Source organism: Hemiscyllium ocellatum, chromosome 39 (assembly GCF_020745735.1).
Source record: "Hemiscyllium ocellatum isolate sHemOce1 chromosome 39, sHemOce1.pat.X.cur, whole genome shotgun sequence".
Taxonomy (NCBI): domain Eukaryota; kingdom Metazoa; phylum Chordata; class Chondrichthyes; order Orectolobiformes; family Hemiscylliidae; genus Hemiscyllium; species Hemiscyllium ocellatum.
Genome location: NC_083439.1, coordinates 19,610,904 through 19,637,626, shown reverse-complemented (window position 1 = coordinate 19,637,626; position 26,723 = coordinate 19,610,904). Strand labels below are relative to the sequence as shown.

At 42.1% G+C, this 26,723-nt stretch overlaps 1 protein-coding gene across 2 annotated transcripts in view; it reads right to left on the bottom strand.

The window, feature by feature from the left end:
* atp8b4 (ATPase phospholipid transporting 8B4) overlaps nucleotides 1–26,723 on the bottom strand; it is a 258,094-nt gene that overhangs the window by 138,908 nt on the left and 92,463 nt on the right. For both annotated transcript variants that reach the window (XM_060853370.1, XM_060853371.1), the window contains exon 3: nucleotides 25,682–25,747. In XM_060853370.1, coding sequence (XP_060709353.1) covers nucleotides 25,682–25,709 — 28 coding nt within the window. In that variant the 5' untranslated portion in view covers nucleotides 25,710–25,747. The remainder of the gene's footprint in view (nucleotides 1–25,681; nucleotides 25,748–26,723) is intronic.

Genomic DNA, 26,723 nt, shown 5'->3' with positions numbered 1-26,723 from the left:
CCGGCCTCACCTCACCTCCACACTGCGCCGGCCTTACCTCGCCTCGCCTCCACACTGCGCCGGCCTCACCTCACCTCCACACTGTGCCGGCCTCACCTCACCTCCACACTGCACCGGCCTCACCTCGTCCCACTCTGCGCGCCGGCCTCACCTCACCTCCACACTGCGCCGGCCTCACCTCGCCCCACTCTGCGCGCCGGCCTCACCTCACCTCCACACTGCGCCGGCCTCACCTCGCCCCACTCTGCGCCGGCCTCACCTCACCTCCACACTGCGCCGGCCTCACCTCACCTCCACACTGCGCCGGCCTCACCTCACCTCCACACTGCGTCGGCCTTATCTCGTCCCACTCTGCGCCTTGGCCTCACCTCACCTCCACACTGCGCCGGCCTTACCTCGCCTCGCCTCCACACTGCGCCGGCCTCACCTCGCCCCACTCTGCGCCGGCCTCACCTCACCTCCACTCTGCGCCGGCCTCACCTCACCTCCACTCTGCGCCGGCCTCACCTCGCCCCACTCTGCGTCGGCCTCACCTCACCTCCACACTGTGCCGGCCTCACCTCGACCCACTCTGCGCGCCGGCCTCACCTCACCTCCACACTGTGCCGGCCTCATCTCGTCCCACTCTGCGCCGGCCTCACCTCTCCTCCACACTGCGTCGGCCTTATCTCGTCCCACTCTGCGCCTTGGCCTCACCTCACCTCCACACTGCGCCGGCCTCACCTCACCTCCACTCTGCGCCGGCCTCACCTCACCTCCACACTGCGCGCCGGCCTCACCTCGCCCCACTCTGCGTCGGCCTCACCTCACCTCCACACTGTGCCGGCCTCACCTCACCTCCACACTGTGCCGGCCTCATCTCGTCCCACTCTGCGCCGGCCTCACCTCTCCTCCACACTGCGTCGGCCTTATCTCGTCCCACTCTGCGCCTTGGCCTCACCTCACCTCCACACTGCGCCGGCCTTACCTCGCCCCACTCTGCGCGCCGGCCTCACCTCACCTCCACACTGTGCCGGCCTCATCTCGTCCCACTCTGCGCCGGCCTCACCTCTCCTCCACACTGCGTCGGCCTTATCTCGTCCCACTCTGCGCCTTGGCCTCACCTCACCTCCACACTGCGCCGGCCTTACCTCGCCTCGCCTCCACACTGCGCCGGCCTCACCTCGCCCCACTCTGCGCCGGCCTCACCTCGCCCCACTCTGCGCCGGCCTCACCTCACCTCCACTCTGCGCCTTGGCCTCACCTCACCTCCACACTGTGCGTTGGCCTCACCTCGCCCCACTCTGTGCGCCGGCCTCACCTCTCCTCCACACTGCGTCGGCCTTATCTCGTCCCACTCTGCGCCTTGGCCTCACCTCACCTCCACACTGCGCCGGCCTTACCTCGCCCCACTCTGCGCGCCGGCCTCACCTCGCCCCACTCTGCGCGCCAGCCTCACCTCACCTCCACACTGTGCCGGCCTCATCTCGTCCCACTCTGCGTGGGCCCCACCTCGCCTCCACACTGCGCCGGCCCCACCTCGCCTCCACACTGCGCCGGCCTCACCTCACCTCCACACTGCGCCGGCCTCACCTCACCTCCACACTGCGCCGGCCTCACCTCACCTCCACACTGCGCCGGCCTCACCTCACCTCCACACTGCGCCGGCCTCACCTCACCTCCACACTGCGCCGGCCTCACCTCACCTCCACACTGCGCCGGCCTCACCTCACCTCCACACTGCGCCGGCCTCACCTCACCTCCACACTGCACCAGCCTCACCTCACCTCCACACTGTGCCGGCCTCACCTCACCTCCATACTGCGCCGGCCTCACCTCACCTCCACACTGCACCAGCCTCATCTCACCTCCTGACCATATTGCACCAGGCCTTGCCTCCACACCACCTTGGTCCAGTCCTCGCTTCCACACCGCATTGGGCTGGGCCTTACCTTAAGGCTCTCAAAGCTGGGAATCCACTCTGGATTCACCTTGAGGTTGTCAAAACTGGAAGTCTACAATTACTTCATTTGAGGCTCAAGGAAGCGAGGTGGGTAAGAAGAATGAAGGAAAAACAAAACACAAAAAGACAGAAAAAGAAACAGAAGAAGCAGACAAGCTCCAATTGAAGAGTCCAACTCTGCCTCCATCTTGGATTTGGAATTATCTCATTCAGCAGCAACTTAATGCTCCTGAACTCTCATCACCCAATAATATCAATGCTTTATCCAGCCATCTCATTACCCAGTGACACAGGTAATGAAACAGCTACACTAAAACAAAATGCTGGAGAAACTCAGCAGGTCTGGCAGCATCTATGGTGAAAGAAACAGAATTAATGTTTCGAGTACAATTACTCTTTATGGGACTGCAGGGGGTGGAGGGAAATAGTAATTTTTGCTGCTGAAGGGGAGGAAGAATGAGCAGAACTGATGGTGAAGGAGTCCAGAGCAAAAAAACAAAGGGAATGGTAATGGTAAAGGTATTAAAGAAAATATGAAAGTGGGAAATAGGTGTTAATGGTCGTGTGAAAATAGGTTCCCTGCAGAGACCAAGCTGAGAGGACCATGTTCCAACTCCGAAATTAGTGACTCAATGTTGAGCCCTGAAGACTGAAGTGCCCGGGTGGAAACCAGGATACTCTTTCACCAGCTTGGGTTGGGCTTCACTCGAACATTGAAATGGATCATGGGTGGAAAGGTTAACAGGAGGGGCGGGGGCTGTGTGTGAAAAGTGGTGGACACTACAGAGATGAAAGCTTGTGATAAATACTCAAATTTTGAAACTTTGCAATTACTTGCCTCTTACAAAATCAAAAGCGTAATTAACCACAAGCCACCGCCACGAATCTGAAGTAACTTTCAACCCTTGCTTTCTCACTTCCATCACAGCAATGATTCACCTTTAACATTCTAAGCTTGCTTTGCAGATCCCTCTATGGCCTTTTCCCTCTTTATTTTGGTCATCTCTACCAGACCCACAGATGACGGCAAAGTTATAATTCTGATCCTTAGACATCAGTTATCACTGCATCAGAGGTAGCCATGGCTTCAGCAATCCTTCAAGTCCGGAGCTCCAGGACATCCTCAAACCTCTCCGTTTTCCCACCTCTCGCTGCTCTTTTAAGATGCCTCTTAAAATCGATATCATTCGACCTGATACCTCACTACCCAGAAAGAGAAAAATATAAAGCTTGCAAATCATACATACTGGTCCAATTGTCTTTCATAGAACATAACAGCCCAGTACAGGTCCTTCAGCTCTCAATGTTGCACCGGCCTGTGAAACCAATCTGAAGCCCATCTAACCTACACTATTCTATTCTCGTCCCTATGCCTATCCAATGACCATTTCAATGCCCTTAAAGTTGGCGAGTCTACTACTATTGCAGGCAGTGCGTTCCATGCTCCTACCTACTCTCTGAGTAAGATACTACCTCTGACATCTGACCTATATCTATTGCCCCTCAATTTAAAGCAACGGCCCCTCGTGCCAGCCATCACCACCCGAGGAAAAAGGCTCTCACTGTCCACCCTATCTAACCCTCTGATTATCTTTTATGTCTCAATTAGGTTGCGTCTCAACCTTCTTCTCTCTAACAAAATCAGCCTCAGGTCCCTCAGGCTTTCCTTGTAAGACCTTTCCTCCATACCAGACAACATTCTAGTAAATCTCCTCTGAACCCTTTCCAAAGCTTCCACATTCTTCCTATAATGCGGTGACCAGAACTCTCTGCAAAGTCCAAATGTCAGAGTTTTGTACAGCTGCAGCATGATCTATCAATTCTGAACCTCAATCCCTCTAATGAAAGCTAACACACTGTATGCCTTCTTAACAACCCTACCAACTTGGGTGGCAACTTTCAAGGATCTATGTGCCTGGACACCGAGATCTCTCTGCTCATCTTATATGCCTCAATGGAATGCCAGTAAAGAGTTGTACATTCGGTTTTGCGTATGACTGGTTTTGACTATTCCCTTTTCCTGCTGAGTATGTTGTTTGGTGACAAATTTTGTTCCTTAGCTCTTCTGTAAAGTGCGTTGATGTAAGTGCTATATAAATGCACATTCTTGGTAAGGTGCAATATCAATATATTATTACTACTAGGAGAAAGTGAGGACTGCAGATGCTAGAGCTCAGAGTCGAGAGCGTGGTGCTGGAAAAGCACAGCAGGTCAGGCAGCATCCGAGGAGCAGGAGAATCGACGTTTCGATGACTGCTGACCACTATTCAGGAGAACGCTGGTGACAATCGAGGAACAACATTTACAGCTACTTAAGCAGTTGCAGATACACCTTGTAATTTATTACACATTTCTATCAACATTAATGAGCTTGCTTCTCACTGTTGACTCACTGCAAAAATCAAGAAATGATAATTGTTTTTAAACATTGACTTGGCAGATTCCTGGTTGCCTCAAAGCACCTGAACATCTAACAGGCTTCTCTGGGAGTACAGACAAGCCTGATAGCCACTCGTACAGAAAAGGTCATAGATCAAAATGAAATGAGCAATTGAACCCCTTCAATAATATTGATGGTTGGAGGAAGAATATTGCCCAAAGAATCAATACGTGGAAAAAAAATAGTTTTAATAAAAATACGAAGAAAATAAACAACATTTAAAGCTTACTCCAAATCTTTTATAAATTTGAGCTTCAAAGAAAAATTAAACAGCTAGAGATTGTGTTTGTTCTAAGCGCATTCCAGTTGAATTGATTAAGAGGTCCCAGGCGTATGAATTTAAACTATGCAAGGAGCAGTGCATGTAACTCTGGGATAACTGATACTCTTTATTTCTTCCAGTGGGATGTAGATCTGACCCTCACTGGGATATAAATCATACAGAAAGCCAGCACCTTGTGGTCCATGGGATCTGCTGAAGTGATTTAGATCACTAGTGAGTCAGAGAGAAAATTGCCAGAGTGTCTTCCCTTAGGCCCGTTTTTTTCTGTCCCTGAGGGGATACTACATGCTTGTGGATATATGGATACTGTCAGGCATGTTTAGTCATGGTGCTCCAGCCATCATGAGGTACAGGTAGACAAGCAGGAGGCTGGAGGAACACAGCAAGCCAGGCAGCATCAGGAGGTGGCAAAGTCGGCATTTCAGGTGCAACCCTTCTTAAGGAATGGGGGTGGGTGTAAGGGGAGCTACAGATAAATGGGGAGGTGGGGGATGGGGGCGTGGGGTGGTGCGGTAGTGATAGGTGAACATAGGTAGAGGGTATGACCTGGTTGGTCGATGGATGGATGAATCTGGTTGGTGGCTAGAAGGGTCGATCAGAGGAACGGAAGGGAGGGGGAGGGGCTGCGAAGGGAGTTGGGGGATGGGAAAGGAGGTTATTTGAAATTGGAGAACTTAATGTTGGGTCCTCCGAGCTATTGGCTGCCCAAGCGGAAAATTAGGTGTTGTTCCTCCAATTTGTGGTTGAGTTCATTGTGGCAATGGAGGATGCCAAGGATGGTTATGTTGGGAAGGAGTGGGAAGAGGAATTAAAATGGGCAGTGACTGGGTGGTCAGGTCAGTCCCTGCAGGCCTGGGTAAGATGCTCGGCGAAACGTGCCCCGAGTTTACGTTCGGTCTTCCCAATATAGAGAATTTAGGGGGGCGGAATTTACAATGCTGCTATATCTTGTTCACTGCTGAAGCTGTTTCAACTCATAGCTACCCTTGTCCTCTTTGAGTTATCAATCAGCAGTAGGAATCCCAGGAGAGTTTCTTCACTCTCCTCTTGACATACTGAATCCAATTGTAGTTTTTCCAGAGGAGACAGTAAGCTCTGCAGATGCTGGAGATCAGAGTCAAGAGTGGAGTGATGCTGGAAAAGCACAGCAGGTCAGGCAGCATCCGAGGAGCAGACGATTCACGCATAAGCCCTTCATCAGGAATGAAGTTTCTCCAGAGGTCATTAAATCTCTGTCATATTCATCATCCAGCCTGGAATTTTCCATTTTGTTTTTAAATTCCCACATCAGATGCTGGGCCAGCATTTATTGCCCGTCCCTAGTTGCTCTTGAGAAGGCGGTGGTGAGCTGCTTTCTTGAACCGTTGCAGTCCACCTGACCCACAATGTCCTTAGGGAGGGAATTCCAAGATGTTGACCCAGTGACAGTGAAGGAACAGCAACATATTTCCAAGTCGGAGTGAGTGGCTTGGAGCGGAACCTGCAGGGGGGTGGTGTTCCCATGTATCTGCTGCCCTTGTCTTTTTAAATGGACATCGTCATGGGTTTGGAAGGTGCTGTCTGAGAATTTCTGCCGTGCATCTTGTAGTAGCAGCAGTGTGTACTGTCGGTGGGGTAGGGAGTGGATGTTTGTAGATGTGATGCCAATCAAGTGGGCTACTTTGCCCTGGATTGCTCCCATTTGGTTTGGTGCAGCCCTGTGCAGTACATTAATCCATGAAACCAGAGAGCTAAAAATACCTTTTGAAACATCCAGAATAACATTATCCAGTCAAAAATCTTTTCAACAGTGCAGGTATAAAAGCCATGTCACTGTGTTTGAGATACAGCAGTTGCAACTTCTTATAATGCCTATCCCCAACATAATCATAGATTTAAAGATCAAATAAATATAGTCACGAGTATCATTTATCACTGAAGTGGTCTTAACTTATCACCTACAGAACATCAGATAATTTTTAATCAAATTAAGTCAATTTGGATAAAACTGCAAAAAGCAACACATGCAGCTAGCAAGGTAGGTTCCACTTGCTGCTGTACACAGTGTCCCAGGAGGAAATGGTTCTAACTTTACAGCACATAATGTTCTTGGCTACATGAGGAGCAAAGTCTTCCAGGAAAACTACCGAAAATGACAATTCTGAAGCATTTCAGAACACTTCGCACATCAGTTCATTTAATTCCCATCTGGTAAAGTAAATCAAGTTTGAAGATATCACTATGCTTCGTAATCTATGAGGAATTGACTATTAATACCGTTGTTCTTATAATTTTGACATAAAATACGCAATATGCTAAAGGCAAGGTGGTGCATTGTTCCTGGTTTGGATTTAGTTTAGCACAGAGTTGTACAGCAAAGGCAGGGGACAAATGGGTTGCTACGCTTGCCGCTGAAAGATGCTCTTGTGCTCTTTGACCAGAGTCCTGCAGGTTTCTCCACTACATTTATTCCATTTCCTTTTGAAGAATACTGTTAAATCTGCTTCAGCTCCTTTTCAGGATTCCTAGATCGTAAAGCACTGCATTTAAAGAAAAACCTTCTCATCACCCCTTTGGTTCTTTTGTCAGTATTTCAATTCTTTACAAGCCAACTGCAAATGGGACAAACTGCCAAAAACTCCCAGCTGCATCTTCATGGCCAAGGGGCCAGTGACCACCCAAGAGGGGGGAGAGGCAACATTTATGTAAGAAGTGACTTAAAGAGATCATTCATTTTTATTAAAGGAGGGTTTTACATCAGAAGTCTATTCCTCACTCAATAAATTTCTGACCTTTTGATTTTTATTGAGTCCATTTCCGAAATCAGATGTTTTCATTTTGCATCTCACATCTGCTTGGAGTGGAAAACAATAGCTATCTGCACTAGAAAGAGAAAAGTATTTTGTTTTTCTTAACCCTGAGGGCCCATGGAGGGTTGTTCAAAACATCTTAACGAAATAGGTCTTTTCTCCAGTGCAATATTGACAAGCCTGAAACTATCTTGTTCAGCTTTTGCAAGAAACAAGCTAACAAATCCCCAGCTTCTCATTGCTTCCCTCCTGTACATTGCATTTGGCTTTCCAGCTGTGTGCACAGGCTAAATTGGACAACACACAACCTCAATTTCCCAGACTGACCTGAGAACGAGCTTCAAAGCCTCAAACACATCCATCACAGTCTCAGTCACCAAACAATCCAATTGCTGGTTCAAACTTCCAACACCCTCCTTCTTGATCTCCCAGCTCCACCCGAGACTGACTTCACCACAACTGCTTATGCCGTTTCCTGTAACGTATTCTACTTACCTATGGTCTTTATTCCCACTCACTTCCCTGTTCTCCCACAACACTGATTATAACCTTTTGATTCTTTCTCCACTCTCCAAGTCTTTCCAACCGCGGAATAAAAAGGAATAAGTTGAGGGTGAAAAGGGAAAAATTTAAAAGGGACCCGAGGGGCAACTTTTTCACACAGAGGGTAGTGCGTGTATGGAATGAGCTGCCAGAGGAAGTGGTGAAGGCTGGTACAATCACAGCATTTAAAGGGCATGTGGATGAGTACATGAATAGGAAGTGTTTAGAGGGATATGGGCCAAGTGCTGTCAAATGGGACTAGATGAGGTTGGGATACCTGGTTGACAAGGACGAGATGGACCGAAGGGTCTGTTTCAGTGTTGTACATCTCCACAACTATGATTCTAATTCAAATTTTACAGATGTTTTCAAATATATCCAACCCTTATAACTAAACACAGGAGAAGGAAAATCATGCAAAGCATGAAAATGCAGTTATGTCACTGGGAGCTGAGGTGCCAAACAATAAATTCAAAGCAATGACAAGACAGATTTGGTAGAATTCCCGAGGTACTCATTAGTGTTACAGCTAATGGATGACAGGGAGGAGAATGGCAGATTTTAACATCCAAGTGGATGGTATGGAACGCGTAGTAAGCTTTTACAGAACGGTAATAAATAGGGGGCTTAATTTCCCCTGGTAGCACATTAGTTCTTTAGTGCACTATTTTCAAGATAGTGTACAAGGGAATCTCACCATAGCACGTTAACTAGTTCACTGCCAAAGATGTTAAACCTGCTAAGAAAAGCACCACCATAACTGAGGGAGGAAGGAATGAAAGGAAGTAGTATGGAAGGAACCAAGAAAAAAAACTTTTTCAGTTACACAATGCTTTTCAATCCTACCCACAAATCCAACTTTCCCCAGTTATGGTGAAAGTCTTTTATTCTAAACGTCAGCTGTATGTCTGCTCAAACACTGCCTGACCTCTGTCAGGTTAAGTGGCAACACTTTTCAAAACAATTTGTGTTGATTAGGCTTAGTACAAAATTGTCCCAGGATTGACCGACCAGGTCTTAAGGGTGGGAGGGCTGAGAAATAAGAACTGTCACGCAATGGAAGATGGTCATTGTTGAGTTAGAGCAGGGGGCAAATTTATTCTGCTCAGGCCTTTAAATTGGCTTGAACATATAATATTGGCAACGGCAGTCTAAAATTAGCTCTTGTTCCAATTCCCAGAATTAAGATTCCCCCAATTTTAGAACACAAAATTCACTCATGAGAGAGATGCTTGGAAAATTAAACTTAAAGGTACACGTACCATTTTCAAGTGACATGCATCTTAACTGGAGAGTACAGCCCCTTTAACTTTCCATGTGAACAATTACAGAGAAACTTCTGGCTAAACACATGGAAATTCTCTGCCAGAATGTAAATATAAACGTTTACAGGGTTTCACGGTCTTACTAAACAAGCAGAACCATGTGACCTTATTAAGCAGTAAATGTTTGCCAAGACAGAAGACTCCCCTGTGACTTTACAGAAGTCTTAGTACAACTGATCAGAGTTAGTGAATTAAAAAAAAAGAGTGTGGTAATATTAAATCAATTACTATTTTCTAGTCTTCAAGCTGCGTGAAATATGTCGTTAAAGGACCTGTTGAAGCATTGAAGGATTCTTTGAAAACAAAATGGTTTATGCATTCCCCAAAGACATGAGGATGGATTTCTAACCATAGGGTTTATGCACGAGAACTGCTTCCAAAGTGGATGGTATGTCACTGCGATTGAACTGGAGTAGCTTTCCAAAGTTTGTTCTTAAAAGAGCTTCAACAAGTCATACTTCATAATTTAGTCTCGAAATTATTTACAAATTGGTGGACTGATTTACAAATGGATTGACGTATTGTCAAAAGTTTATTTAAAAAGTGAGAGTCCGTGCAACGAATGCAACATTATTTAAGCCACAATTCTGTAGGCATCCAGGAAATTCAGTTCCCCTCCCCCAATCCTGAGTTGAGTTCTTAAACATAAAAATCAAATGTAGAAAAAGACCAGATACATATATATGTATCTGAAAAGTCATAACAGCCTTAAAACATTAGTGCTGTTTCTTTCTCTTCACAGATGCTGCCAGATCCGCTGAGCTTCTCCAATTCTTTCTGGGTTTGTTTACAATATATCTCAAAGGTTTAAAGTGTTACACTGCAGCACACCAAGATATATTTTAAATCACAAAATAATTCAAATGCAAGAAAATTTTGTACATTAGTATTGATGCAGCAAACAAAACTAAGTTTTGTTATTTAACACATTTTTGATCTTCTAACAATCCACTCCATTTTCATTATTTCCTATTACTTGCCTTCCTCCTACCTGCTGTTACTGACTTCTAAAGAATTAACAGAGATAAACTGAAAATGGCTGGGAAATGCTATTATTTCTGCCAAGCCAGCCAATATCTAGGGATTGAGGGCATACAGCTCCATCCTTGGCCCCTGGAGCTCATGCAAAAGCAAGATGGCTGCCGATCGTTAGTGGGCTTTTATTTTTGTGGACAACAACAAATTTTCAAAATGTGGTCTTAGCAAGTGCTTCTACCCTCTTGCACAAAGAGATGTTGCATTGTCAAGTGCCTTTTTATTTTAAAATTATATGAACATACAAAAGGGAGATGTAAAGATCATAATTTCTTCTGCATGATCACATACTGGAAATTATAACTCTTCATCTCTCCACAGGAACGACCTGACCTTCTGAGAATTTCTGGCATTTTCTGTTTTTATTTCACTGCTATATTTTGGGGAAAAAAAAGGCTCATCAATACTCATTCTATTTCACCTAATTCAGATTTGGTGCAATTTAATTTGTCCATTTGCCACCCATTTAATGATATTACCTTCTAGGCAAAAAGAGAGAGGAAGATCCCATGGTAAATTTAGAGTTTATTCGAATTCCCCTCCAAATCTTTAAACCAAAACAAAACACACTCCAGCTGACAACAACGATGAGTCTAAAATCTCAAATATCCAATTTACTTTTTATAAATTGAGAGCAGCCAGCCAAATGAGGAACTCGCCAATGGACTGTAATGAATTCTTATCTATGTTAGGGTCTGTTTCCGTGCTGTACATCTCTATGACTCTATGTTTGGGAAAATGCATTTGCAAACAGTATTCTAGCTGGCTTGCCATAGCCATGTGATTTCCACCCTGCTGTTGTTTACTTTCACTTTAGTTTGTGGCACTGATGAAACAATTTGACATGAAACAATCTACTCTCACCCAGTCTAATTACCTTCACCCTTTCTCAGTGCCTTGATATAACTTATTAAATAACAGCTTCTAATGTCTTCCATAGGACAGATGCCAAGCAAGTTGGCATGTGGGTTCCTGCTTTTGGTCTCCTTCCCTTTTCAAATAAAATCTACTGGAACCTTCACCGAAACTAGGGAATTTTGGAAAATTTAAGCCAACAAAAGAACTCTGTCACCGGTCATTACTTTGCAGACCCTTGGATGAAATCCGTCACCAGAAAAGCAACCATTTGCCCACAGCTCCAGAATTTGTTCAGCCCCACCTCCTCACTGACTGCAACATTCTCGAATTCTTTCTTCCATTACATTTGTTGGTTTACAGCTATTTCTGAGATATTTCATGTTCCTGCAAATCTGCTGGAAAGAAAGATGCAGCAACATCAGTGTCCTTGACCAGGCCAACATCCCCAGCATCGAGGCACTGACCCCGCTTTTATCGACTGCGATGGGCTGGTCACATTGTACATACAACCGATACAAGACTCCCCAAGCAGGTGCTCTACTCCCTGCTCCGAAACGGTAGGTGAGCCCCAGGTGGACAAAGGAAGCACTTCAGGATTACCCTCAAGGCCTCACTGGCGAAGTACAGCATTCCCACCTGGGAACCATTGGCCCAAGACTGTCCAAAGTAGACATCTAGGAAGGTGTCAAACGTCTCGATACTTGCCGTCAGGAGAAAGCGGAAGCCAGGCAAAAACAGTGTAAGGAGCGCGCTGCCACACCAACACCCAACTCAACCCTTCCCATGACCATCTGCTGCCCAAAGTGTAGCCGAGTCTGCAGTAGCTGCATCGGCCCCTATGGACTCACCCTGAGAGAGGAAGAGAGTCTGCGAGGGACCACCGATGATGATGAGTGATGACTGATGCAAAATACCTGTTCAATTCATCTGCCATCACCGTATTTTTGATTATGATTTACCCAGGCTCATTTTCTATGGGATCAGAGCTATTGTTGTTAACTATTTTCTATTTAAAAAAATCTACAGAAATTCTTACTCTTTTTACAGCTTTAGCTTGCTTTCTCTCATATGCTAATTTTTCACTTCTCATTAAACTTTTAGATATTCTTGATTGCGTTTTATATTCTGTCCAGTCTTCTGACCCACCACCCATCTTTGTACAATTATACACTTTCTCTTTAAATTTGATACTATCCATATGTTTTTTATTGGTAGAAAGCTCGCTTGTTTTTCATTATTTTAATTCTCTTATCAATTTTGATTTATGAACTGGAAATGACTGGTGGATTAGAACACAGAACATTACAAGCCTTCAGCCCTTAATGTTGCGCCAACCCGTGAAACTAATCTGAAACCCATCTAACCTACACTATTCTATTTTCATCCATATGTTTACCCAATGACAATTTAAATGCCATTAAAGTTGGCGAATCTACTACTGTTGCAGGCAGGACATTCCACACCCTTACTACTCTCTGAGTGAAAGAACCTATCTCCGAAATCTGTCCGATATCTATCAACCCTCAATTTAAATCTATGCTCCCTCATGCTAGCCATCACTATCGGAGGTAAAAGGCTGACATTGTCCCCCTTATCTAATCCTCTGATCATCTTGTATGTCTCTATAAAGTCACTTCTTAACCTTCTTCTCTCTAATGAAAACAGCCTCAAATCCCTCAGTCTTTCCTCATAAGAGCTTCCCTCCATACCAGGCAACGTCCTGGTTAATCCCCTCTGCACTTTGCGTTAAAAGATCAAAGAAGCATTATTTTATGAGGTCAAGCTTGGAGGCTAATTGTCGGCTGAGCCTTGATTTAAAAAATTCTGACAGACACAGCTACCCTGAGAAGAGCACTATGTTCAAGCAGATAGCAGAGGTTGACTAATAACAAGTTCAGTACCTGGAAATTGGTTCTGACAAGTCTGAAAGCGACCCTATATTCAAGCAGATGGCAGTTGTTGAAGGGTAATTGATACCTCGGGGCAGGCCGATCAGTCTATCAGGCTGGAACCAGAATTAATTTTTTTTTAAAACCTTGCTTTGAGAAAGGTGGTTCTGGAGACGGCGTAACGATTTGAAAGCTCCTTGCCTGACCTGCTACTCTAGCTTTGGGAAGCACAAAGAGTAGAAAGTGGAGTATGAAATATTGTTGCCTTTGCCTGGGTAAATGTTTCAGAGAAGAAATCCACAGTTCTGTCTGTAAACAATGCATCATGAAGAACATTTAAGTAATCGGTCCATCTTTGTTATTTTATTTATCCCTTAACTGTGTTTGTTGGCCTGTCCTGTGTGTGAATAGGGCCTGAAAACAAATATGACTGGTTTAAAGCGTAGACATTAACCACCTTACTGTGTTGTTGAATTTTGTTTCTGCCAATGTTATTTTATATTTAATAAATTAATAAGTCTTCTGTTTAGGATACAAAACTGATGTCTGGAAAGTAAATTATTTGTAAAGTCCGGGATCAGTTATTCAAAAATCTGGTTATGAACCATTGGCCTGAGTATATGGGATGTTTGATGGTTTAATTTGACTGTGCTGTAATTACAGAGGCAGGTTGGCTGCCTGCCCTCATGTCATAGCATCAGTTAACTACAGATAGTGGGTCCTCACTTATTAGAAATGTCCTTTTCCATTAGAATGTAACTTTTCAGAAGTATGCCTTGAATGCCTGCCATTGCATTGACCCATTCCTTAATCTAGTTTGTCGTTGACTTTAGCTAGCTGTACTTTCATGCCCTCATAATTAACCCTTATTAAAGTTGAAAGTACAAGCGTTGGACACACTCTTGACTCTCTCGAAGGGAACGTAAAGTTACATTTCCGCTAAGCTCCCATTATCTCTTCCTTTATCCTGAATCTGACCATGTTTTTACTGATAGGGGCCCCTATGCTCTCCCAAGTGATTTGTTGCATTTCCCATTTCCCATCTCCATCCAAACTGTTGGTTTCCTGAACTTAGGGCACCCCTTTCTGTTGTGCTAATGTTGTCATTAATTAACAAAACCAACCCTGCCTTTCCTAAATGTCATGTTATCTTCAATATTCGGGTCCCAGTTAATGTCATCCTGCAGCCATGTCTCTGTAATGGCTATCACACTGTACATGTTTATATTTTGGCCATCAGTGTTCTGTTCCGTTTTGATTCAGATCCCCAACCTTCAGTTTTGTCCCTTTATTATTTTTGCAACTTCTAGCCTCATGTGTTAACTTATTCTTACGTTTCTACCCTATCATTCCCCACATTAATATCTTCCTCGATACTTTTGACTTAAGAATGTTCCTAAATTTGATCCCTTCCACAAAATATTTAGGTTAAAGTTCTAATCACCTTCATTATACAACTCACCAGAATCCTGAGCCTGACCTTGTTCAGGTGAAAATTGTTCTGACAGTACTGATCCCACTTTCCCCAATACTGGCGTCATTGCCCCAGGAATCAAAACCCATTGCTCCCTCAATAGGTTCTGAGTTACATGTTTACCACTCTAATGTTATTTACTCAATGCCAATTTTCTCATGGCTCAGGTTATAATGCAGAAATTATTAATCATGAGGATTTTCTTTCTAATTTAACTCCTTACTGCTTGTGTCTCTCAGCAGAATCTCTTTCCTATTTGAACAATGTAGTTGGTTGCTATGCAGACCATGCTCATTGGCTCTTCCTCCTCCACATGCAAATTCTTCTCTAGCCCAGAGTGCAGGTCCTGAACCCTGGCATCATGCAGGCTGCACAGCCCTTTGGACTCGTACTTTTAGCTGCAAAATGCCTTCCCCCTTGAATAAACTGTCTGCTACTACAACCACATTCCTATTACCTCCCCTGCTTGAATAGCTTCCTGTACCATGGCCAGTTTGTTTATCTATTAAGCTGTCCCCAATTTCATCCATACAAGCTGCATGAACCTCAAGACTGTTGGACAACTGTTAATGGCTGAGCTTCCTCCAATTTCACCTTCTTGATCTGCTTACTAGCCTGACTGAGAGTCATACCAACATGTCCATGACCATGGACCAAATCAGAAGATCCTATTTTAAGGGGTGTGACTGCTTCCTGGCATAAAAATGTTGAGGTAATTCTTCCTTTCCTAGATGTGTAAATCCAGCTCAGCCGCCCTTCAGAAGCTCTGAGCCAGAGTTCCTGCAGCTATGAATGCATACTGCAGACTTGACTGCCCTGGATCACAGCAGTGTCCAGAAGCTCTTATATCTTGCAGTCACAGCACATCACTTGACCTGCCACCTTTGTGCATTAATCATTACTCTATCTGAATTAAAACAGTAAGTTTTATTATAGATAGAAACTTTATCAACACATAATAAAGCCTTATAATTACTTAACTGCTTCCCTATGATGTCACGTTTTTGATTATTTTCTTTCAAAGCTTTCTGTTCACAGACTGAACCCCAGACCCAAATGCACACTGTTTTACAGTGTCTTCCACCACACTTGTGCTGTTTAGAACATCTTAAATTATCCTGTTAAACAATAAAGTTGAGCTTATTTTGTAGCTCGAGTCAGTTTGGGAACCCAATATCCTGCAATCTTTGCAAATGCTGCATGGTTCCACACTTCAGGATTCTTAATTGTTCACCAGCCTAAACAAACACAGAAGCCAAAATCAAACAAACTGCCTCATCTGTTTACTCTCAGTACTCGCCAGTGTTTGAACAACCACGCCAATAAGCAAAGTGCATCATTAATCTCTGCCACATGTATTGTGCTTTCAAAATGAACAATGGTTTCATAAAATAGGCCTTGAAAATTCTATTCGAAGGAAGATTTTGGCCTACTCCTTTCTTCAGCTGTACTGTTTCACATTATTATTCAGGTCAGCAATAAATGTAAAAGATTAGTTTGCAGTCTAATGATTCCTCAAATGAGCTTGGTTAAATTGAGAATTCAATTTTGAAATATTTAAGTCTGTTTTTAGTCAAATGACGATCATGATCAGTACAGCTATTCTTGAATAACATTGGAAATCTTATTTTAGATTCTGATGCTCAGTTTCCCAAACAGTCCGTCTTCATCAAATATCTATCTTAAAGCCAACAGATTTGTGGAAATAGCACGCTTCACAGAGCAACTGGTGTTTTCTTATTCCATGTTTGTGTTCTTGTGTTAAATTCATCAACTCTTCTGTCTTGCCAACTTCATATAGGGCACAAAGAGAAAGAAAGCAGGAGGAAGAATAAAATACTCAACTAGTTCTGGTGTAAACCATCTATTCATTTCAATGGAGAAGTAAGGTTCTTTTAAAATGAGAAGATCATTAATTAGGTAGTTGGGGAATTGCAAAGGCCTCTTGCATACGCCTAGCATTAAATTCCATTTACTTTCAAATTGTTTGCTGAGTGATTCCTGAGCAAACAAATGATTTCATTGCAAATCAATGAAGGACAGCAATATGCAAGAAGGTCTCTGCTGCCTGATCAGGGGCTCTGCTCACCGATATTTGGGGCCCTTAGAACACACACCCCATTGCTTCTCACTCCTTCAACAGCTCTTGCTTTTATTTAAAGAAACATTATAGCAGGAGAACAAGAATGAAAGCACTTCTCCACCTAAAATCATCTTTTTTTTCTTATTGCTATCTACATTGTGGTCTCTTCACTCACAGCAAGATAAATACAGATACCCTAAAAATGTGAATAAGACATTCCAGTCCATCATGAATGGTCACCAATGCAATAGATAAATAATTCTGACAATTACATAAATAGGAATCCATTGATGTAGACTAATGAATATTATACACAGCCACTGCACATGAGCCACTTTAAAGAATATACTGTCTGCAAGTCTTCAAGGGTATTGCAAGCAGATCAACATTTCATTTCACATTCCATAACTTTATATCCAATATATAACCACTTGATTTGTCTAATTCCACAGTGCAATAACAGGCAGTAATGCCGATTGAGGTTTTATCAGGTAAGTGCCACTAAGGGTTGCAATGACATCTAATCAAAGCGTCAGTGAGTTATCAGTCTATGTAATTTCAAGATATATTAAATCCTTGGAAGTATGCTGAAACCAGCATTATTCTATGTAACTTTTGTAAGATTAGCATTTTGATAAAAATGTCCCAATATTAAACTTCATGCGCAGCTACTGGCAATTTCATACAACTGTTAAAGTAATTTCTTAGAAATAACTCAAAGTTAGTGGAGACAAGAAAAGTGCCTAGATACACACATTTAAATGAATGCAGAAAATACAACTTATGCTGTCTGTAATTTGGGCGGTGTGTATTAATAGGCAATATTTCTCAAACAACATTATTTGGATCATGCCTGGAAAAATGTGTCCATTTTACAAGGATATCTTAGCTGCTGAGTAAATTTACATAACTACCCTCCTGTCTGTTCAGAAAAGGCAAAGTATTCTGGGGCATGCATTGTCCTGTTTCCTCCTACATGTAGAAAGTTTAGCAAGGAATGTGACATCAAAAACTAAAAATGAATTGAGAAAGTAATTGTCATGCAACCACAATGAAATTGCGATCAGGTCAAATTTGGACCACTGGGGTTTGAGCAAGTTATCAGCCGTTCCCACCAACAGAACAGTATTTTGCTTTATTCATTCATGGGACAAGGGCATTTATGGCTAGGCCAGCATTTCTTGCCCATCCTTAATTGCCCGGAGGGCAGTTAAGAGACAACCACATTGTTGTGGGTCTGAAGTCATATATAGGTCAGACCAGATAAGGATGGTAGTTTCCTTCCCTAAAAGAACATTCGTGAACCAGATTGGTTTTATCAATCCAATCCAATAAAAGGATGCCTGTGAGAATTCGAAATTCGGGATCGGTAAATCTGGATTAGCCAAACTCGTGAATACTTATTATATGACCATGTCAACCAACTGGAGTGGACTTAGGCCACAACAGAGGATAAAGACATGGACAGGCCTGCAGCAATGGGTGCCAAATAGTCTCACCCACATCCTGAATAAGTACGGATCAAGAGACACTTTTAGCATAATGAACCTGGACTGCTATACTAGCTTTTACCAGATTACTCTTTAATCTTTAAAGATACAGCGCGTGATGGTGGAAACTGAAGCAAGCAATGAGTTATTGCTATGGTCTGTACCATCATGGGCACCACTGACAAGCTTCCAAGAAGAATCCAAGACGCCAGGAAAACATCAAGACACTACCCACGCAGTAGAAGTCTAAAAGAAACATGGGGTTAACCTCCAGCATCTTTGAGGTCTGGATCAGGAGAGTGGACAAAATGTATCGATAGATGAAAAAGGTGATTATTACCTTGAAGACCCAGAAGAGGCCGATGAGTTGCCCACCCACTCAGCCAGCTTCAGTTGCATATGCTGTAGGGATTCTCTGGATTTCGCTTCGCAGTACAAAAACATGAGAAAACAGGTTTGACGGTATTGATGATGTGGTGGACGCAGGAAACGATTATTGAATTTTTCCAGAGCCAGGTCCCAACATTTCTCAATGCCTTTTACTGTACGAGATCAGGCCATTGTAAAATGTGAACAAATTGTCAAATAAATAAACGCATGTTTACTGCATTACTGTATTTTCATAATGTGTGGGCAAAATTGATTACAATTGAACTTCCTCAAAAAGCTCATAGTTCAATTTAACACAAATCTGTGGTCTGGTCCCCTGCAACTCAGTTGGTCATGATTTCCGTTTTATTAGGCTTGTACATCACTGGAGAGTTTGGGAAGTTAAACAGTTGAAGTGAAATGATGAGACCAAGAACAAAATTTGCTGAAGTTCTGAGGGGTGAAGTACAAAAATAGAAAAAAAAATTACTGAAGGCAGTACAATCTCTTTCCAGATATAGTCATGTTGGACAATAGAAAGCAGGGAATGGATTTACTTTCAGCAGGAAATAAAGTCAGCTCGGAAATATTATATTTAATGCATCTGCGAAAGAAACAATGGCAAGGTCACTCTCGCCTCTGCTCTGCCAATGTTTGTGCCAGGAACTACATGATTTCCCAGTCGCCACTTACTGATAGCAACTCCTGGCATCTGTTGCACATCAAAAATGCTGGAGCACTAAACTAGTCTGAAACATTGCTCATTTCATACCACCAAAGCAGCTTTTCATCTGCACTAATGACTATCAACTGATATGCTTGGTCAGTTCAATATCAGACTGGAAAGCTTTCAAAAATATATTGTGACAAACGCAACTTTTCTAAAGCTTGCAAAGCTTGAGTGGAATAAAGAATGCAAGGGACATGAAAATGAAAAATGTTTTACATGACAAGAAACCAATGTCTGTAATTCAATGCTGAGTGTTTGTGTATTTACAACCATTCCAGAGATTAACGCAGTTTTCTGGCCTACCTTATGTGAAAGGAAATAGCTGTTTTTACGTGCTTTAGTCACCATCTGCAACAATTTACAGGGAAGTCTAATGAAAACCAAAAGTACATGCAGGCATCAGCATGCAAAGAGAAACACAAGGGCTGAGGGTTGAATCATCAAATGTCAGTTACTGGATCCCACTGCTTTTCATCCTGAATCCTTTTCATTCGTAATAACACCACTCCTGCTGAACTGAAAAGGACGTAAAGCAAAGCAGTAGGTCATTCAATGGTGGTGGTTACCATACACTTGTCAGTGTAGACATAGAAACTTCATTGTTTAAACATGAGCAGAGGGAGTTTGGAGCAGCAGAGTGTGAATCATGCTCCATCTAACGACAACTTCACCATAATTGTGACATTCATCACCAGCAAGTATTGTGATATGACCGAAGATGATAGAATTTGGAGACATTATGAAATGATGACAAGGGGTTTGAATATTGCTTTTGTAACCAAATTAATATATTAGACCAGGCTAACATTATTGCACTTTCTACAGATTTGATTATCCTTTGTGTAGCACAGTTTACTGCCTTTCTTCCGATGGGAAGTCAGCTAAACATTTCTCTATCTTAAAAATACCTTTAACTGTTTCATGGAAGCATCTGCAAGGTCTTATATCTCATTGCTGCCCTGTAAATGGTCTTCAAACCCTGCTGAGCGCATCTCCACAAAGTGAAGATTATGGAGGAACAGCTCAATCTGCCATCTCCCAGCTGACTTATTAACATCAGCAGTAAGTTTGCTTGAAGCTAATGTGGGCAATGATCAAAGACGGCAATCATTGCAATTGCATTCCACAGCACCGCTGGGACAAGATTCTGAAATCAACATGGTACCACTGTTGGAGCGAAAACAAAAATGTGAGGAAACTTATTTGGGTGGATATCTAATTAGATGTTCAACAGTTTTATCTTAGAATGTAACAGCATACAAGAAAGCCATCCAATTTCACGTTCTATTGCAAGAAACCTTTACATCAATGCAAGAATCATCAGATTAGCCATAATTAGATTGAACGGCATTGATGGTCTACTTCAGCCACTATGTCTCATGGTCATAGGGAAAGAGAAGGGAGAGAAGTAAGCAAATGAGCAGGGTTGCCACCCTCCTGGCAGACGTTGGAAGTTTCTGAGCAGAATTTAACTGGGCTGTACTCGACTGCCCTCTATCTTTGAATGACATAATGCTAGCTAGCTAGCAACGATCCATACGGGGCAGGATATAAGAGGGCAATCAGCAGACACAAAAGAAAAAGTAGGGGGGAGAGAAAAGTATTTTGTTTCAGTTTTATATTGTTATTTTACAACTCCACTATCTCTTCTCCATAGTTAACACCTTTCATAAATGACAGCCCCAACAGAATCCTACATAGTTCCTATTTAAAAATATGGTGATCTTACAGCAAGTTCAAATAGCGCTCTCCCTATAGGACAGTTTCGTCAAGGGAGGACTTCACACTCAGCACAGTCAGCAGGTTGAATAAAACAGCTGAATGGCAAAGCTGATAAACCATAAATGCCAAAGATGTCCTTGGACGTATCAGTACTGCAGACTTCTAACATCAATCTGCATGTAGTATACCTGCCTTAAAATTATATCTTGTCATAACACATGTCAATACCCTTCAAAATCCACTTCTAATTAAATAGCTCCTTCATTCAAACCAGCGGGGGAGCTTTTTCCAAGCTAACCTATTTCATTAGGCGCCCAGCTTCTTGGTCTAGGATTAACCATTATTACAAACATATTAAAATCCCCAAGAAGGAATGGTTTTAAAGATTAACTCAAGGGAGGGAGAGTTGACGTTTGACAACAAGTGCTTAAAATATAAAACCTTTGGTCTGTTTTTATTACAATTGAATTTGCCACATATTTAATTCATCACAATGTTAATTTCCAACGATTTGAAAACAATAAAGAGGTTACCACAAAATACTTTCTCAAAGATAAATGGGGTCAAAACATTTCATTCTAATTTTAATATGAGGGAGTAAGTACTACCAGAAGTGAAATTGACAATCTAGATTCTGGTTATCTGGATCCAAACAGGGATCGAGATATTATGGGTGTTTTGACATTGAATAGCAATGTCGTGAACATCTCATATTCCCTTTTCAAAGGGAACTATCACGTCAAAATTAAAATGGAATTCCATAAAAACCACAATTGTGCCACACAAGGACAGCTTGTGAAAGGATGTCAGTTACAGCTCTGCAGAGAGAGATACAGAGAGAATAGAGAGTGGGTTGAAAATTGAATCAGGGAGCATTTACTCAACAGCTCAACTGTCATTGCTGCCAATCAGCTACATCTCTGAACACTTCTTTGTTCTGCTTTTCCATGTCGTTTGTGTTGAAACAGGTCTCGAGACTTGTAAATAAATCTGCTTTCACTTTTGCTGTTGAGCACATTTTTCAATGCCATTTCAAGTGTCTAAAAGCTTGCAATGATCTTTATATTAATGCTCTAAAGGCAACTTAACCCTTTATAACCAAAATATTTCTATCACATAGGCAAGGTGAGAAAAATCACAATCTAAGCCACCCAGAGCAGTTGGTTCAGCTTCAAGTCTGTACTGCCTTAACTAACCTCTGTTGGGATACAACTGACTCCAGTGCAGGAACATCAAAATTCTGCTTAAATTCCTCAGTGTGTCCCCGAAACTTTAGCAACTTTCTAGAGACTGCCATATGAGCAAGTGTTAGCCAAAACAAAAAGGGAAGAGGAAAGGAGAACATTTACAAAATGTAGGGTGTGGAAATACTTCAACACCACACCCTATTAAAGAAAGATACAGAAATCATACAAAGAGCAGACAAATAGCATGGGCTACCACCATACATGGAAAAATCCAGTGGAAAAAAAATGTAAGATTGCTTTTTTCCACAAAGACAATCCCCCATCATGAAATATGAACATTTTTAATATACTTTTAAATTATTTAACAGCACTTTCAAAGAGTATTTTAAATTGGTGACATTGCCTTTAAAATACCTGAAGTAATAATCAGTAAGGTATAACGTTAGATAGTTTTAAATGTCCCTGCATAAAGTATGCTGGCATACACAAATGCTGTTACTGACCACAATGGTTGTCAGCAAGAGCACTGTGGACTAAATCGATAAGAGTCAGAGAGTCATAGAGCTGTACAGCACGGATACAGTCTCTTTGGTTCAACTCATCCATGCTGACCAGATATCCTAAATTAATCTAGTCCCATTTGTCAGTATTTGGCCCATTTCCCTCTCAACGTTTCCTATTCATCTACCCATCCAAATGCCCTTTAAATGTTGTAATTGTATCAGCTTCCACCACTTCCTCTGGCAGCTCATTCTGTACAGGCACCGCCCTCTGCGTGAAAAGGTTGCCCCCATGGTCCCTTTTAAATCTTTCCCCCTCATCTTAAACCTGTACCCTCTATTTCTTGGGGAAAATACCTTGTCGATTGACCGTATCAATGCCCTTCATGATTTATAAACCTCGAAGGTCACACTTCAGCCTCTGACATGCCAGGGAAAATAGCCCCAGCTTATTCAACCCTTCCCTACAGCTCAAACCCTCCAACCCTAGCAATATCCTTGTAATTCTTTTCTGAATGCTTTCAAGTTTCACAACACCTTCCTATCGCAAGGAGACCGGAATTGAACTCAACATTTCAAAAGTGGCCTGACTAATGTTCTGTACAGCTGCAACAAATGACTTTCCAACTCCTATACTCAATGCACTGACCAACTTCAAAGAAGGGTGGCATGGTGGCTCAGTGGTTAACACTGCTACCTCACAGTGCCAGGGACCTGGGTTCTATTCCCACCTAGGCCAACTGTCTGTGTGGAGTTTGCACATTTTCCCTGTGTCTGCATGGGTTTCCTCCGAGTGTTCCAGTTTCCTCCCACAATCCAAAGATGTGCAGATTAGGTGAATTAGCCATGCAATGTTAGGTGTAGGGGAATGGGTCCGGGTGGGTTGCTCTTCGGAGGGTCGGTGTGGACTTGTTGGGCCAAAGGGCCTGTTTCCACATTGAAGGGAATCTAATCTAAATGCACAATATACATTAAATAGGCAATTTTATTTAATAAAACAGTAAGGAAGAGAGTTGATTAGACATATCTTAGACAAAATGTATCTTAGTATCGGTGCTCTTATTAATCATTACAATAAATTGATCTAAGGAGACTTAATTTGCCCAAGTAATGAGTTCCAAATCTCAGCTGCCTTGATGCAGAGAGACAAAATATGCAAGACATTCACAACTAACGGCTGGTCTGGATAGTAGCCAGAAGTAGGCTGCATGCTCCCCCACTTTAGTGCCCTCATGGAGAATGAGTATGAGTATATGGTGCTGATAAAGTTAGTGGCACAGATTTCATAAAACCATGAAGCTGATGAAGAGCCCCAATCTGCACAGCTGTTCTCATTTGGGGAGAATACATTCCTTTTATAGACAAACACATTGGAAGAACCCAGATGAAGGCTTGGTCCTGAAATACATTAAATAGTCTACTTAAGTATGAAAGCAATAAGCAATTTTCTCTATGACTCTGTTTTAAAGCTGTATAAAATTGACCTTTTCTCGCATTTTTCTCTCATCACAACGCAATGCCCGAAACAAGAGGCAGGATGCGCATTCACAATTCTTTTCCATACATGCTCTTGTGATTTCCTAACGCGACTACATACCTCCTTCAGATTGGGTGCAACGAGGCATATGACATATATGCAAAGAGCTAAAATATTTATGTACAGTCATGTTGAAAGTGATGGTGAAGATCAAATGAAGACATCTGGTGCATCAATTGTTTGTCAGCGTGTAATTTTTATGCTGTTACAAAGGATATGAAGTGAACAAAGGATGGGTTATAAAACCTGCTTTAAGCTGCAATTTATTCAAGTCACAACCTGAATTTTCTGATGCACAAAGCTCTCCATGCTGTATTGTTAAGCTCATAGTTGCTGTGAATCTACAATGTAGCAGAAACTAAGAGGCATTACTTTACCTGGTACCAGAACAGATTAGGCTCAACTGTAAATATCATATTGCTCCATTTTAGACCTTGAAGATTGTACTGCGATGTCTATCTAAGAGCAAGACTGTTAAATCCTGATTAAATTTTGTACCTGAACTTGAGCACTGGGATTAGAATAGTCAGTTACAGCTAACATAAATGGTTTTCTTCTAAATTGATATTTTAATCTGGTTTCAACACTCAAAAGTAAATATCAGTAATTGTTACGCAAAGATAGCAATTAAGGTGAAAGTGATTAAGTGAGATGAATATTGAAAACATACAATTCATAGCATGCAAATTATTTACTATTTGAGCACCATTAACTGAGAGGCACCATTCTGGAACTGACTGCTCCGCAGCACAGTCAGATTACCAGCTCTCCACGACTGGTTTTCATCTTTTAATACCACGTGTGAGGCAAACATGAATGAAACAACATCATACAGTTTAAACAAGCATGATTCTACAATCTACTGAACATGAAATTAAAATTGCCACCAAGCACAAGGCAAGATATTTCAAAGAGAAAGCTTTTTCTACCTGCAGGCTTCACTTGAACCCTTAGGATACACATAGGTAAAACGACAAAAGCACCCATTTTCAAAACCAAGCAGCTCTGCTGAAGTATTCTACAACTACAAACAACAAATGAACAGGTTGCTATGGAACGTCAAGGAAACTGTTCTCTTAGGTCACTTTACGGTTCGCTGAATCGAAACATTAAAAGGTCGCCTGGACTACGTAATGTTATGTGGGGACCTGACGATGAGTGGCAAAAGGAAAGTTATACACATCTCCAGTTTCTCTATGGAACAATAATCTTTATAGCAAAACACATGATCCACTTTATCTTTCCCCACCAGCATGTTGTGCCGTTAAAAACAGCCTGTCCACTCCATAATAGATCCTCAGTCACACTGTGTTCAGTCTCTAAGATAACAGCCTCAGTAAGCTTTGTAGCTTCTATCACTTGCACAGCATTCTTCGTCAGACAATTATGTTTACTAGAGACAAATGCTTATCACAACAATTGACAGAAACAGATTTAGCATGACCAGTGGGTTGTTTCTGTTTCAATAGGAAGAGATTTACTCACCTATTAATTTATCCCCACAGAGCTTCATATCATCTGATTACCTTTGATTTGGGCTCAAATGATGGCCTAGGGAGGAAAAAAAAGCAAATTGTCAGTGTCAGCAAGCCACAATGACATTAAGTAACACAATAACTCTGATAATATACCACTCATAAGTGGAGTCTAATTATAACCAACCGTATCATCAGCTTAATTTCAAATTTTCCAGAAGAAACATTTAAAGAGAACCTCACAGTAAAACAAAGCCAATCAAATTTTTTAATCCAACTCTGTTTGAATAATAGGATTTAAAAATAACTACATTCAAGCTCCTTGGCTTTCTAAACATGTGGCCCAAAATTAATTAAATCTTGCATTTACAAAGTTTATGTAGTTTACAATTGGTTGTCCACAGATAGATCATTTCATAAATGCAACTTGAAATTCCAACAAAATGTTTACTCTTGGAAACAGGCAGACTACAGTATTTTATTTCACTCAATCTTCCATTAGCCATTGTTCTCATTTGTATTGTAGCCCATTCACAGTGATCGCACAATTATGCGAAATTGCAACTTTACCACAACAACGTGGACAAACAATGTGGCAGCACACAGCCACTATACATACTTGGTGCAAACATATGTACATTGATGAGCTTAAAAATCCACTAAGTACTCCAAGTACTACTGACATAACTTCTGTCAATCCTTGATACTTTATATTAACTATGAAGAGGCAGAAGATCTAACCCATAGTAACTAAAGTTGAATGATAGTCAGAAGATAGAGTGAACAGTTCCAAAATCTATTTGCATATCAGTGACTCATTTCCAGTGAGTAGAGATGTATCAAGTCGATATAACTTGTGCAAAGTTTGGCAAAACTGCTTCACTCGCACTCGAGATGGTGAAGCTAATTCACGTTAATGTTGGTCATGCAATTAAGTGATTCTTCATGGTCAAGGCAAGGGAAGCCTCTCAGAAAATATCAAGGATTAATATTTGAAATCTCGTAATTTATGTCATGCCAGTTAATAACAGGGTTAGAATAATGGCATAAGG